At 38.6% G+C, this 15,948-nt stretch overlaps 1 protein-coding gene across 3 annotated transcripts in view; it reads left to right on the forward strand.

The window, feature by feature from the left end:
• Positions 1-15,948, forward strand: part of ARHGEF7 (Rho guanine nucleotide exchange factor 7) — a 142,802-nt gene that overhangs the window by 114,232 nt on the left and 12,622 nt on the right. For 2 of the 3 annotated variants that reach the window (XM_083168683.1, XM_083168685.1), the window contains one exon: positions 738-914. The exons of the other annotated variant lie outside the window; for it this stretch is intronic. In XM_083168683.1, the coding sequence (XP_083024809.1) occupies positions 738-914 (177 nt within the window). The remainder of the gene's footprint in view (positions 1-737; positions 915-15,948) is intronic. 3 annotated transcript variants of the gene reach the window in all.

A 15,948-nucleotide genomic window follows, 5' to 3' on the forward strand; every position in this document is an offset into this window, starting at 1 on the left:
AGCAGCTTTGATGGTGGAGCCAATATGTCTTTCCAAATGAAATCTTCAGTTCAGCTGGAGGAGTGACATCACTGATGTGACTATTTCCTGATGCTTTGATAAGCTGCATTATTATGGATAACGGTCAGCCCACAAATTGCATCTTCCCAGGGTTTTATGTGATTGTTAAACCTTGATTTCTTTGAATTAAATATAGTAGTAATATTGAGGCATGGTTCAAAAAACTATTCACATGCCATAAATATATATTATACATTTAATGTAACAGTTACTGAACTTCCATGTATAGTTTTTTAGATCAATTTTGTTAGATCATAAAACTGTTCTATTGCATTGTTACACGCTGAACTAGGCTAGTAGATTGTAAATATGCTTGGTTACTTGGCAGAGCGCTCCAGAATAGCTGTCATTTGCTCTTTTGCAGAATGCATTTCACATCTACTCACTGCAAGTTTACAAAATGCATTCACATGTAACAGTAGTATTATCTATTCCTGCCTGCAGTCGTATCTCATGAACAAATAACTAATGAAATCTGCAAAGCTTTGGTCTTCTTTTTAACAATATTTTCTTTTTCCCTCTCTTCCCATCACCCCTTTTTGCTTTTTATTTTGTTTCATGTTACTATTTTGGTTGTGGCTTTTCCTGTCCTGTTCTCCTCCTCCTCCTTTGTTCTTTCCTTCCATCTTTTGCCTCCCCATCATCGCCATTTCATTTCACCCATACATCATCCTTAGCATGGCAAGGCACTGACCTGATGCATAATCACGTCTTGGCTGATGATGACCAATCAAGTCTAGACTCCTTGGGTCGTCGCAGTAGTCTTTCTCGTATGGAGCCTTCAGACCTCTCCGAAGACTCTGACTATGACAGTATATGGACAGCCCATAGTTACAGAATGGGGTCTACTTCTCGTAAGAGCTGTTGCTCATATATCTCTCACCAGAACTAATGCACTTCTAAACTTTTTTTCTTAACAAAATGCTTGTTATACCACAACCTACTTTTTCTTAGATGTTTACTTGTGTTTCCTGTCTTCTTTAATGTGATTGTTTTAAGAATTGAGGTAGTTTCTGGTACTACTTACTGTATGTGTAGGATTAAGGGTCTTTTTTCAGCTGGGGGTAGGGGGATCCATGAAGGTAAAATGTATATTGAGAATATACCTCACTCACTTTCATGCTTGCTGTGGGTTCCTAGCTTAGTTTTAAGTAAGAAAATGTGAGGATATTTTTTCTCTTTTACTTTTTTTACACTTTGGCAGACTTCATACTCTGACTTTGTTTCTTTAGAAGTGATAACTTTATGTGCGTTTTTTGTAATATGAAAACTGAAACCATTCAGATTTGTGAATATATAATTTTGTACAGAAACTCACACACCATGTTAGTTATGGAAGCAATTGTTCTGCTCACTGCTACACAGCATGTGACTGGCAGTGAGCAGAGTCGGCACAACTATGCGTTGAACCAATGTTGCAATCATACTGTGGTCATAGACCTTATTGCTCTCTTCATGTGGATCGGGGAAACAAAAACTAAAAAAGAGGTAATTTGTCAGCAATTGCTGCTGACATGATCACGGTTTGTTAGTTTTTTTGTCCAAAATTTAGATGTGCGTGTATGTAAATAGCAGTATTTAATGCTCACAAGTATTACGTTCTTATTGGCCATTTTTAAACCAGCATTATGCAGTAGTTTAGGTGTTCTATAACAGACATTGCCAATGGCAGTTTTATGTGGTAAAGTAATAAACAAAGGGACATGCTTCGCACTTTGTTAATCTTGGGTCTGATTCAGAGGGTCATGCAATGCCAATGTTCATGTGGTTAAGGCATTATTTTTAACTGTGCATGAACAATAAAAATCAGAAAAAGGCAAATGCATAATGCAGATGTGTTAAGGCTTAACGAGATAAATGCAAGGGTGATAAAGAGAAATAAACGTCCAGCCAATCAGCTCCTTACTGACTTTTTCAAACACAGCCTGTAACATGGCAGTTAAGAGGTGATTGGCTGGACCTTTATCTCTCTTTATCATCTTTACATTTATCTCTTGTTAAGGCTTAATACATCTGCCCCTATATCAGAAATGGAGATGCAAAGTGATTGGCAGTACCTAGGAGGTGGCCTGAAGTGAAAGCAAAATATTTCAGTCTTGTGGGTGTGTTATAGGAGTGCCGCAGGTGTGTCAGTGCAAGCAGCAGCATTCTCAGCACAAACGCTTCCACAGAGGCCATGATTAGACGGCTCTTGCCCGAAGTCTGGTGCAAGTGCCAGTGGAGCATCAAGAACAAGTGTTGTAGCATGCAAATGGCACTGAAAGTGGGTGTCTGGGTGCTGGCACATTTAGATGCACACTTGAAAACCAGGGGTTGGATGAAACTAGCATTTACATGTTATCATTGCCTTGACTGTGCCAACAAATATACAGTAAGAGTGGATGCAGGAGTATCGACAGCTGAATCAGGCCCATTGAATATATACTACATAGCAATACAAAGCTGCATTGTAACTACATACCTGCAGTAATGGTCCATAAATGTGCAGACACCCCTATAGAAAGAAAATGAGAGAGAAAATATTAATCCGTGTCTTCACATGATATGGAAGTGGGATAAAACATTTTAGGGTATGTCACCAATATGGAAACCATCTTGAAGTTTGTCATTTTGGCTGTAACTTAATTCTTTTTGTAATTTTGAAGGTAGTCATGTGACAAATCCGACCGATTGAGAATTTCATGAGAAAAACAATGGTGTTCTTCATTTTAACGTATCTTTATTCGTTCTCAAGAAAAGTATTCTTTTGCAGGTAATGACAGTGGCACTAACAGAACAGATTGTTGAGATTGTCTTGATATATGAAGAACGAAGCACACCTATTCCAAATGATTTAAATCAACATCAAACAAAAATAAAAATTAGTTGCTTACAAAATGGCTGACTTCAAGATGTTAACGTTAACCATGCTGGTGACATACCCTATAAAGTTTTCCCCAACTCCCATCTCATTGACACTGGCTTAATATTTCCATGTTTCCAACTGACTTCCTTTTGGGAAAACTCATACAGGGAATAACTGGCTTTTGGCAATTGTAGCAAAATATGCCGGAAGTCTATTTTTGGTTGACTGCTTGTAACACTAATTGCATTTTGAATTGTTTACTTTTATTATATACTGACACTGGAACATCAAATTGACAGGTGACATAAGGATCAGATAGGCACCTCTGTTACTGCTGATCAAGTGTTTGTTGTTCTGTACCTTACTAAGTGCATATGGAGCCTATATGATCAATAGTGGATTGTTGTATTGTATGCTTTAATACCTTTATTACTTGATTTGTGAAGTGTATAATTTTTTTTACAATGTGTCCTAATATGGAACCTTTTTTTATTTAGCTGCTGTACCAGTTGTAAAGGCCCCCCATACACTAGTGCGAGGCATTGCATGCCAGGCATACCCCGGCATGCTGGATCGCATGTGATACTTGTATGCGGTCTTTTTCTATATGATGAGTTGCATGCAGTCACATTCCACCACTACAGTATATGGGAAATGCTTGTGACCGCCATGACAATCTCATGTTCAGATGCATACGTGACTGCACATTGGATCAGAAGAAAACAACTACAATTTGACACTTTTTACTCAATTTATCAGCCCAATGCATCAACATTTTGTGAAAAGGGTCCAAATCGCACTAGTGTATGGGCACCTTAAGACTTTTGACCAATCATGGTCTTGGTATTCTTATCACAAATAAGTATTGCAAAATGTATTTTCTGCATTGGTAATGAGAAATGCAGAAATGCCATCTAAGAATAATTCAGATGTATTTTTTTCATTCTCTTGTTTAATGTACTACTAAGAAGTGCTGTCTTTTGCTGTGGTAAAGTTTTTCTATCCCAGCTTCAAGCACAATACCAATTTATTATATGGCCAGGTTATGTACAGTGAGTATAACTAAATCACCCACATTCCTAACTTCTAAACTTAAACTCTCCTTCACAATATATTTCACTTCATTTCTTATCTAGAGATGACCACACCGAAGCCAGTCAGCTACTTTACTTAGCCATCAGCACACTGTATAGTTCATGGAGTCCTGTTTTGGTGTGCTTTGCCTTTCAACCCATTGGCGATTTCCATTTTATGGGAAGATGAGGTTATACACCGCCTACAAAACCAGTAGGGAGTACTTCCCTTGATAACCCTGTATTTATGTGCTATTCATTGTTCTTGCATCCTTACTAGCTAGAGAGCTATAGTAGGGAAACAGGAGAGGAAGTATCTAAAGCATTTGATAGAAATTACACTCTGCTTCTGATTGGCAGTTAACCATGTCCAACTGCCAATCGGAAGGTTTCATTGTAGTCATGGAATCTCATTCCTCATTAGTGCAACATTGCACTAATTGAGTGCACAGGTCTAGGGTAGAAATTTGATTTGCGTATTCTTCCAAGGAACAAAAATGTAATATAGTTTTAACACTTTGAGTGCCAAGTGGATTTGTCAAAATAGGTGTGAAAATTGGCAAGCAAACATTTTTATTATTTATCATAGTGACCTGTAATGTTCAAGAAATAGACAAAAATAGCAGCGCTGTACAATATGGTTAATAACAATAATAAGTGAATCAATTAATGTAAAAATATAACAAATTTATTGGTACATTAGATCCGGATTTAAAATAAGTAAAAAGTTACTAAATGAAATTAAAATCAAATAAGTGGAGATTAGCACATCATATAACCTGCACTGGAACGGGCTAGAGTCCGTGGTGGAGGGAGTCCTTGGGTGAGCCGGTTTTGAATAAACGCCGCTGGAGGTATAATGATCCTTTGAAGAATTAGGGCAAGTTTTGCCCACAATGGAGCAACCTCGACGATGTGTGCGGTGTAGGCTTGTCCCAGTAGATGGTAGGTTTCCCAGGTCTCAATATTAGGTCCAGTGAAATAAGCAGGTCTCAATATTAGGTCCAGTGAAATAAGCAGGTATCAGGGTCCAATTGGATGAAGAAATTAGATGGCAATCCACGTAACACCAACGCGTTTCGCTGACCCCTGTCAGCTTGATAAAGCTGACAGGGGTCAGCGAAACGCGTTGGTGTTACGTGGATTGCCATCTAATTTCTTCATCCAATTGGACCCTGATACCTGCTTATTTCACTGGACCTAATATTGAGACCTGCTTATTTCACTGGACCTAATATTGAGACCTGGGAAACCTACCATCTACTGGGACAAGCCTACAACGCACACATCGTCGAGGTTGCTCCATTGTGGGCAAAACTTGCCCTAATTCTTCAAAGGATCATTATACCTCCAGCGGCGTTTATTCAAAACCGGCTCACCCAAGGACTCCTCCACCACGGACTCTAGCCCGTTCCAGTGCAGGTTATATGATGTGCTCATCTCCACTTATTTGATTTTAATTTCATTTAGTAACTTTTTACTTATTTTAAATCCGGATCTAATGTACCAATAAATTTGTTATATTTTTACATTAATTGATTCACTTATTATTGTTATTAACCATATTGTACAGCGCTGCTATTTTTGTCTATTTCTTGTCCTTTTCTTGAGGGAATTGACTATTCCCTTTTTTAGCAGCTGCTTAAATTTTTGAGAGATCAGCCTATGTAAAGCGCTCCAAATCAACCTAGGTTGATTCTTTTTTCTCTGACCTGTAATGTTACCTGTAAAACTTATTTAGGAAATACTGTATAATTTTTTTAGATTGAGTAATTTTTTATTAATTTTTCGAACATACATAAACAACCTTAACAAAGAGGAAAAAAGAAGAAGAATTTGGCAAAGAAAGCAGTTATATTATAACTTACAATAGCAATATCAGTATAATTAATTTTTTTACATAACAATTTTTATTTGAATTTATGTAACAAATGTGAGCAACGCTGGCTTTTGTTAAGAGATATATTGAGCATCTCTCACAGAGATGTTGGCACTCAAAGGGTTAATGGGCCATTGCTACTTTTGTACCCCCCCAAATATGTCAAATCATATTTAATAATACTACAGATTAAAATATTACTAAAATAGCTGTACAGGTTGAGTGTCCCTTATCCGAATTGCTCGGGACCAGTAGAATTTTGGATAACGGATTATTCCGTATTTCGGAATATTTTAATATTTCAATTATGTATTTTGAAATATATTTTATCTGTGCATGAAACAAGGTTTCAAAACATGAAACAAAATGTGTGTACTATCTCAGGCACTGAATTTGAATGCCAAGCAATCATTTTCTTGCACATATATAGTGCCAAAAGTTTTTTTCACTTTCTGGAATGTATGGTTTTCGGTATAAAAACGGATATTTGTATAAGGGATACTCAACCTATATTACATAACAAACATTTATAGTAAAGTTTCCACAAGTAATGTTATATTAAATACATTTCAGAACAGAAAAGAGGAGCACACATGAAAAATGCCACATTGGGGGATAAAAAAAAGTCTTCAGCTGTGTACACCATACACAACAGTGCAAATCTAACGATGCAATGTAAAAATATCGTATCCACCGTTCACACCAAATGATCTGCTGTATGACCGCTCAGTGTATCGTTATTGTTATAATGCAACCCAGGGAGACCCTTTCCCACCAAACCTGGATCCAGGTTGCCCCAGGAACACAGGTTTTAAATTTGGTGGCAAAGGGGTATAATTGTTAAAAAAAAAAATCAGCAATAGTTACATTATGTGCTTAAGTTTCCATTGTGTTGAAAAGGCATATCAAAAGGATAGCTAAAAAAATATAAAAAACCTCCAAACCATGTTTTTGCTTTCTGTGCAAACCGGCCCCTTTTTTCAGTCCCCCTCCTTCTCCCCGTGCATGTTTAGGTATCACATCCAGCACCCAGGGCTGTTACATGCTGCATACTCCTTACTAGAAGTTCAGTACATCCAATGGGAAGGTACATTACGTAGTGGCAAGGAACTGAAAATCAGGCGCACACTATACATACTATAATTTGTTCTGATCCTCATCGGAACGACATATCGTATGAGAGGGGTTGCATAATGTGTTCTTAGCTTTAGAAAAGGAACAACTTATTGTAAGACACCAATGTTGCTTAGTTCATTCACAGCACTCATTGTTGTGCCAAGTACAATTCACCTGTAATCCCATAAGTAGGAATATTTTCATAGAAATGTTCTACAGGTTGAGCATCCCTTATACAAAATGCTTGGGACCAGAAGAATTTTGGATAATGTAATATTCCGTATTTTGGAATATTTTTATATTTGAATGAGGTATAGTGAGGTATCTTACATTTATATTGTATAAGCACATCAAACACATGAAATACACACAAATGTATTTTATTTATGCATGAAACAAGGTTTTTAAACCATCTCAGACACTGACTTTGAATGCCAAGCAATCATATCTTTGCATATATTTAGTGCCAGTTACATGTTATTTCCCCAGTAGTGCCAGTTACCAGTGGTTTTTAGCAAAAATGTAAAATTTTGGATAACTGATATTTGGATAAGAGATATTCAACCTGTACTATATTTGGCACTCAATAGTAAGAAGGAGGTGACTTTATAGGCTGAGTACACATCCTGGCAGGTTAACCTTTTGCAATAATAACACTTTAGAAATCACTGGAGTCTATTGCATCTATCAAAGCAACCAGGCTGCAACCGCTGAACATCTATATAGTCTTATAACCTTTACTTGGGAGCTTGTTATACATTACTGTATAATGCAGTGGTTCCCAAACATTTTTGAATCACGGCACCCTAGAGCAGCAAAATGTTTTCAAGGCACCCCTAGGCCAAATGTTTCTTATTTAGAAATATAGAAAAAAAATGAAGTGCATTGTGTTTATATGTCACAGTTATGTGGTGAGGGACAGGATTTGCTCCTGTTTGTCCACATATATTATGATTGGCAGCCACCAGCTCTGGTTTTGCCGGTTACATTGACCATTAATAATATGAATTGATCCTGGTCTACCAACCCAAAGCACCCCAGGGAGCCTAGGCACACAGTTTGGGAACCACTAGTATATTGTATAGTTTCCAGTTTTATACTGCAATGATAAAAAAAAACAAGATTATTATTATGTCCTATAAGTATTAATACTGTGAATTAGGCAAGGGAAGTTCAGTAACTGAGATTTTGTGTGTAGTGGACACTGAGATGACAGGGATTGTTACTGCCTGTCTTATTTGCAAGTATGTAAGCAGTACTAGGAAAATATGTCCTATGCTTGTGAAGTTTATTTATTTATGTATTTATTAACAGTTTCTTATATAGCGCATACACTTTAGGCAGCGCCTTACAAAGAATATTTGAACATTCACACCAGTCCCTGCCCCAGTGGAGCTTCCAATCTATATTCCCTACCACATGTACACGCGCACACAGACATTCAAGGGTTAATTTGGTACTTATGTATTATCTGGGCTCCCATGTTAAATGCACCCCATTTTTTCATACCCCTACTATCCAACTACGCATGGAGTTGATTTTATATAGTGTGGCGAGCGCAGCGAGCCACCGTGCCCGAAGCGTGGCGAGCGCAGTGAGCCCCGCGAGGGGACGCGGTCTCATAAGAAAAATGGGAGCCCAGATATTACATAAGTACCGTTAATTTTGTTGGAAGCCAATTAGCCTACCAGTATATTTTTGGATTGTGAGAGAAAACAGGAGAACCCGGAGGAAACCAACGCGAATACGGGGAGAATATACAAACTCTGCACAGTTAGGGCCATAGTGGGAATTGAACCCATGACCTCAGTGCTGTGAGGCAGTAATGCTGACCATTACACCATCCGTTTGCCTAGTCTGTATCGTATTCTGTACAGACAGAATTCTATCACATAGTGCATGCCTATGTGTAACATTACATGTACTGTAAGCATGCCTAGACCAATGCTAATTTAAATATAAACAGTAATGTTGATATACCATACCTGGTGGCCCGGTGTTCACTCACTTGCGCATAACGACTAGAGCAGCTCACGGCTCCCATTGGGCATGTGATTACTGTAATTTCTGGGTCCGGCCTCTGGTCCCCCAGCGTTCTGATAAGTATTTTTTCCCTATACCTAATTCCTACCTCTGACTCCAATACTTATACTAGTGCCCAACCCTCATAATGTAGTCACATTGCCTGTTTACATTTTGACAATGTTGACTGATTTATTATCAGAGTTTCTGCATCGACATTGTCATACCTAATGACTACTTCCCATCTACCTGCCCCAGCTGAAAACGTGCTGTGTTTCCACCATTTTTTAAGAGTCCCTGCTCTGATTCTGTTTGGCACAGCCCCATTATCATACAGAACCTTGTAGAATTGCCTATGGGTCTATGTATGAGCTGGTAGTCATGCACCTACTGGGCACTTATGAAGGGAAGATCATGTTGTTTTGAATGTATGGATTCTCTTAGATGTAAGGGAGGGGGTGATAACAGTGTCCAGATCATAACCTGCCTCTATAGCTGTTTGTTCTATGAGGCATCTGCTGTGTAGTGAGATTCCTGATCAGCAAAGCATGGAAGGAGGACGCAAGCAAAAATATATAAAAGCACATATATTTCTGAAAAGGGAAGAACTAATATGGTTATGCTGGCCATGCACTAGACCAACTTATATCCAACCAACCGTCTAGTTGGTTGGATGGATTCAAAATCTGGCACTAGATGTGAGCAAATGTAATTAGTAATTCAGTAATTTGCTCCCAATATCTGGAAACTGACAAAACTGGCATTCAGACAAGGTACTGTAGTTGAATCTTTTTAATGTACAAATTTGTCTGAATGTTTTTCTCTATTATTGTCTATTTTCCTGGCTTGCGAACAAATTGCTGATTATTTGCTCCCACACCCAAGTACCATATTTTTAGTCCAACCAACCAACTAGTTGTGTGAAAGTTGGCCATTTTCCTAGTTTAGGGCCAGCATAAGCGATAAATATGATCATCATCTTTTATTTGTGTAGCACTAGAAAAGGTTTTTTTTTAACCTGGCTCCAACCCGTGTCAGACTCCTTTCATACTTTACCATTGACCCAGGTTATTACTGAGTCTGCCCTATGCCGGTGTTTGGAGATGACATCATCTCCAATTGCCGGTGATCCAGCTCTCTGTATGTTTTTAGCATGACTATGGTTGGAAGTCCTATTAGCTACCAAAGTTGGTTTCCCAGGCAATGTAACCCAGATAGAACCATTCACACCCAACTTAGATGCAGGTTGACCCGGCAGTAACACAGGTTATAAGTTTGGTTGAAAAGGGGTTGAAGTGTTGGAGCTGATTTTTATTTAATATGCAGGAAACAAGTTGCAATGTTGCTAAGGAAGGAATTATCTTGCCTTGGAGTTAATAGCTCACCTGGAAGAATCAAAGCAAATATGTGCAAAACACATACTGTTCATTGTCTGTCTATATTCTGTATTGTGGATGGCTCTTGGGGAAATTATTACAATGCTAGTTCCTCTGACACCCTATCTGCCACGATGTCTGAAAAGTGTCAATGCTTTAAGATTATTGTCAACTGTTCTAAAGTATTAAAAGTATTTTCTTTCTTTTAGTATCTTAAAAAGAACATGAACTATCTCAAACTCTTAAATGTTTCTATTTTTGTGAAAGTTTAGTCAACAATTTGTTTATGCAATTCTGTAACATATATACATATATAAATATACATATATCCATGTACATAACTATTTATTAAGAAAAGGGCATTGGATCCAAGATGTAGGTTAGGGAATGTCCTAATTCCTTAGCACCTGAATGAAATGGTCTCTGTTGCACTGTATTTCTCCACATTATGAAGTTCTCATCTGTATGTTCAGTGTTTTGGTATCTGCGGCAAAGCACATTACCCAGTGTTACGTGGTGTCAGTAAGTTCCTGTGCATCTCATCTACCGAAGAGTAAAGCCATGTCTGGTGGGACATTGCCTCTTAAGACTTAAAAAAAAAAATACAGATGTATTTCTGAATGTTGTATTGTACAGTTTACATATACCTTGTGGTTCACTATGAAATTGCTTTTTTTTTTTTTTTTTTTTTTTAAATATCCGATGCTCCAAAATGAGAGAATGCTTTTCTGTTATGTACAGTTGAAATAAATTTTGCCTTTGCTAGCCTGTGCCTTCAAAAGTGATTTATTATTTATTCATATAAAAAAGTAATCTAGTGTGTAGGTACCTTTTTTAAAGAGGTTGAAAATCTGGCAAGCTGCTGTTCACATAGGCAGCAATGCACAGCCTTGCACAGATAGGAAGTCAAACTTGAATCTTATTCAATAATTACTCAATTTAAACCTTTTTTGGGTGTTTCACATATATAATTTGATTAATTAGTTAAAAGTTAGAATAGAAAGCCACACAAATGGGGCTGGCTACACTTAATGGAACCTACTCCTCTATGGCCGTAGCATAATGCAGCAATCCCGCAAAGGAAGTCCTGAATCCGTGTGTCAGGAAGTGCAAGCCTATCCCCCATCCACTGTTCTACCATCTGCAGAAGCAGCAGTTATTCATGTTGGCTCTCACACCAGTCCCATACTGGCATCACATACATGTCCATGACACTTACTAGAAACGGCAGTAAAGTTTTAAGCCTACAAACCCTAAAAAAGGCACGATTTTCTGAAATCTAGATGCACGAGATAACATTTCATTTTTGTTAACCTATAAAAAGTTTCTTTAGTTATCAATGCAGCAGACTAGAATTCAGCCCCATAGCTGCCTGATGTAGCACTATATCGCTTAGAAACCTTTTGTACCAACGTTTTATATGCTTGCTTTGAGCACAGCCTAATCTTTTAATAAAGTTGGGAGAAATAAGATACTACTATTATAGTCTGACTCCATTCACTGTTTAATCCATACATGTCCAAACTATGGCTCTCCAGCTGTTGTGAAACTACAAGTCCCATCATGCCTTGCCATAGTTTTGCTATTAGAACATGCTAAAACAATGGCATGCTGGGATGTGGTTTCACAACAGCTGGAGGGCCACAGTTTGGATATGTCTGGTTTAATCCTTCTAGAATTTCTGCAGATTTGTCTGTCCAAAGACTCATGAGCACTAATTACTGAGATACTGCCTTTTTATGTACAGGACAATGTGAATGAAAATTAGATGTATAGTGTACTTTAATGGTCCTACTACTTAATTCTTTAAACTAATTATTGTATACATTTTTCAATACATGGCTACACTAGGTCTGATCCAGAAGGTGTATGTAAATGCAATTGCAGCTTTATGTGCAGCATATAAATATGCCAATGTCACAGCCACTGGAATGTGTACATGAAAGTCCATTGGCTCAATCTTTAAGGGCTGATGTAACATGTGCAGAGAGAGTTACATTTGGGGGAGTTATTTTGTTTCTGTGCAGAGTAAATACTGACTGCTTTATTCTTACATTGCAATTTAGATTTCAGTTTGAATAAACCCCACCCAAATGTAACTCTCTCTGCTCATGTTACATCTACCCCATATGCAGTGCACATAGGGCCTTTATTCAGATGTGATCACAGTACAAATTTGTTCTCAAAATGGGCAAAACCATGTGCACTGCAGGTGGGGCAGATGTAACGTGCAGAGAGAGTTAAATTTGGGAGGGGTGTGTTGACATTGAAATTGCAGTGTAAAAATAATGCAGCCAATATTTACCCTGCACAGAAACAAAATAACTCACACAAATCTAGCTCTCTTCTGCAGTACATATGGTTTTGCCCATTTTGAGAACAATTTTGTACTGTGAACAGATCTGAATAAGGCCCATAGTTTTGTCCACTAAAGAAGGAGCTTGCGTTTACAAATCAACCTGAATCACCCCCTCAGTCTATTGAAGTCCATCTTTAATCTGCCGCTTGCAATCAAAGACCATCAAATGACACAATCCTATGGTTGCTCAGAATGTCATTCTGAACTAAGCTGCCATGAACAGACTAACTTTGTACCCCAGATGTAGTTGCTGGCTGCAGTGCACCCACAAAACTGTTGACTAACCACCTCCCATTTTCCCCAATCTCCCATAAATGCACTATGATTGTCAATCACTCTTCGTCAGAATTCAGTCTCTGCATGTGCACAGTGCAACGCAAACACATGCACAGTACACACAAAAAAATCGCTCCACTCAGCAAACATCAACATTGTATCCATCTGTGAATCCAGTACTTAATCTATAAGAAATGAGCCTATCATGCCAAAATAAATTTGCACTTTTTACCTTTTAGCATCAAATGGGAATTGCCTTGACAAGGTTATGCTAAAACTGTTTTACCGTTTAATCCTCTAGTCCAGATCCTCAAAGCGCCATAAAGGTGCAGGTTTTAAGGATAATCAAGCTTGGCCACAGGTAACTTAATTAGTACCTCAATTGAGTTGATTTAGCCTTCAGTGCTCTGCTATGGATTGCCTTTAAAACCTGAACCATTAGGGTGCCGTTTTACTTTTCTAGAAACTTTGAAATAGTGGTGGGTGGCTTTAGGCAAGGAAAACACTGATGAACCAGACTTAGGGCCATATTCAATGCTCTTTTGCAATCTGTGACAGCGAGCAGGGCTGATTGCTCGCCATCACAGCTCGGGGTCAGTATTCAACTGACCCCCCCCCCCCCCCCCCCCTGCACACTCCATTTCCACCTCGCTGGGTTTTTACAGCAAGGTTGAAACGGCATGTGCAGCCGCCCAAACAGCGAGGCTTGTGGCTAAATGCAGTGGGCTCCCTGCATTAGCCACTAACCTCGCGGTTTGGGGGAATCCTTTCCGTCCTCTGACAGCGAGGATTCCCCCGGAACATTGAATAGGGTGAGCGGCCGTTGCGGGGGTTAAATGACAAGGGTGGCTTGTTTTCAGATATCCTCGTAACACCCTCGACGGCAGGATTGAATACGGCCCTTAAACTCCATACACACACTAGAGCACATGTCTTCAACCTGTGGCCCTCCAGATGTTGTAAAACTACATGTCCCAGCATGCCCTGACAGTTTTGGCATGTTCTCATAGGAAAAAAATGTGGCAATGCATGATGGAACATGTAGTTTCACAACATCTGGAGGGCCACAGGTTGAAGACCCATGCACTAGAGCATGGGTCTTCAACCTGTGGCCCTCCAGATGTTGTGAAACTACATGTTCCAACATGCATTACCACATTTTTTCCTGTAAGAGCATGCCAAAAAACCTCAGGGCGTGCTGGGACATGTAGTTCCACAACATCTGGAGGGCCACAGGTTGAAGACCTGTGCACTAGAGGATACAGTAAAAGATATTGCTCAGAAAGGGCTTTTTGAGCAATGTTGTTCACTATATCATCATCATCTAGTATGTGCACTCAATGTCGTTGACGATGCATGTCCCACATGTCGTTAACAATGATTGAGGTCTACCGAACATGCAGGTCAATTTGGGTATATAGCTAAATGACCTGCATGTTCAGCAGGCACCGGTGACGTCACTCAATGATATGGGTGGCTGACATCGTTCAGTGTGTATGCACAATAATTGACCGCCCGCGGCAGGCCGGCTAGTGTGTATTTTTTTTTCCGCAAATGGACAAAACCCATGCTGCACTGCAGATGGGGCAAATGTACATGTGCAGAGAGAGTTAGATTTGGGTGAGTTTTTTTGTTTCTGTGCAGGTACTAGCTGCTTTATTTTTACACTGAAATTTAGATTTCGGTTTCAACACGCCCCACCCAAATCTAACACTCTGCGCATGTTATATCTGCCCCATCTGCAGTGCACATAGTTTTGCCCATTTGAGAAAAAAGCACACACAAATAAATAGTCTTGTAATTGTGCAATGGAGCTGGCTTAAACCAATTCATAGATGGATCTTGTAACCTATCTGACAATTCATAAGATTTGTTTTATGTTCAACAGTGACCAGTTCTTTTTTATTTATTTTTTTCTGCCTACCTTTCCGTTCCTGCTCCATCGCTTCAGTTTTTCCCCTTCTTTTTTTTGTAAAACGCTTTGCTTCCAGACCCATCTGATTTATTAAGTGCAGCTGCTTCAAAACCAAACACTAGACAGCTGGTTGTCAGGAGATGACCAACTGATGTAGAAACACATTAACAAGCCAGCAGACATGACCTACACTAAGAGCCTGATTCTGTTTGACTCGCAAAAGCAAATTCTCTCTCTAATGGACAAAACCATGTGCACTACAGGTGGTGCAGATGTAACATGTACAGAGAGAGTAACATTTGGGTGGGGTTTGTACTTCAAATTAATATCTATATTGCAATGTAAAAATAAAGCAGACCATATTTACCCTACACAAAAACAAAATAACCAAATTTAATTCTCTCTGCACATGTTACATCAGCCCCACCTGCAGTGCACATGGTTTTGTCCATTAGAGAGAGAATTTGCTTTTACGAGTGAACCAGAATAAGGCCTTAAATGTGCTCATGAATGGTTTCAAGAGATCCATGTCTTTTAGTAGAAAGTTATGCTTTTTTTGTACAGAACCAGAGAATGGTTGTGTATTTATGTTTTAATTGAATGCCACACACTTTAATAAAACCGTATTAATCATTTGATCTTTTTAGTACTGAATAGAATTATGCTGCCTGTTCTTGTTTCATCCTGATTTGTCTTATACAGATAGCTTGTCCATGTTGGTTGATGTTTTAAATATGTATGTAAACAGGCGTAACCTGGCAATTTAGGCACTTGTAACTATGTTTTTGTTTTGTTGGATTGTTCTTTTTGATTGTGTTTTTTATTTACAACTTGTCTTTTCATTTTGAATTGCCTGTTTAGGTAAGTCTTTACTGTAAACTGTTTTGAGTGTTGTAATGACGTGCAATCTGTAGTAATTGTTTCAATCCTGTGGTTCAAAAAAAAAAAAGTATCTGAATTCATTTAGTTCTGTATATGTGTAATGTATATAAATATATGTGTGTGTGTGTGTGTGTATATATATGTG

This window comes from Crinia signifera, chromosome 2 (genome assembly GCF_055691185.1).
Source record: "Crinia signifera chromosome 2, ASM5569118v1, whole genome shotgun sequence".
Taxonomy (NCBI): domain Eukaryota; kingdom Metazoa; phylum Chordata; class Amphibia; order Anura; family Myobatrachidae; genus Crinia; species Crinia signifera.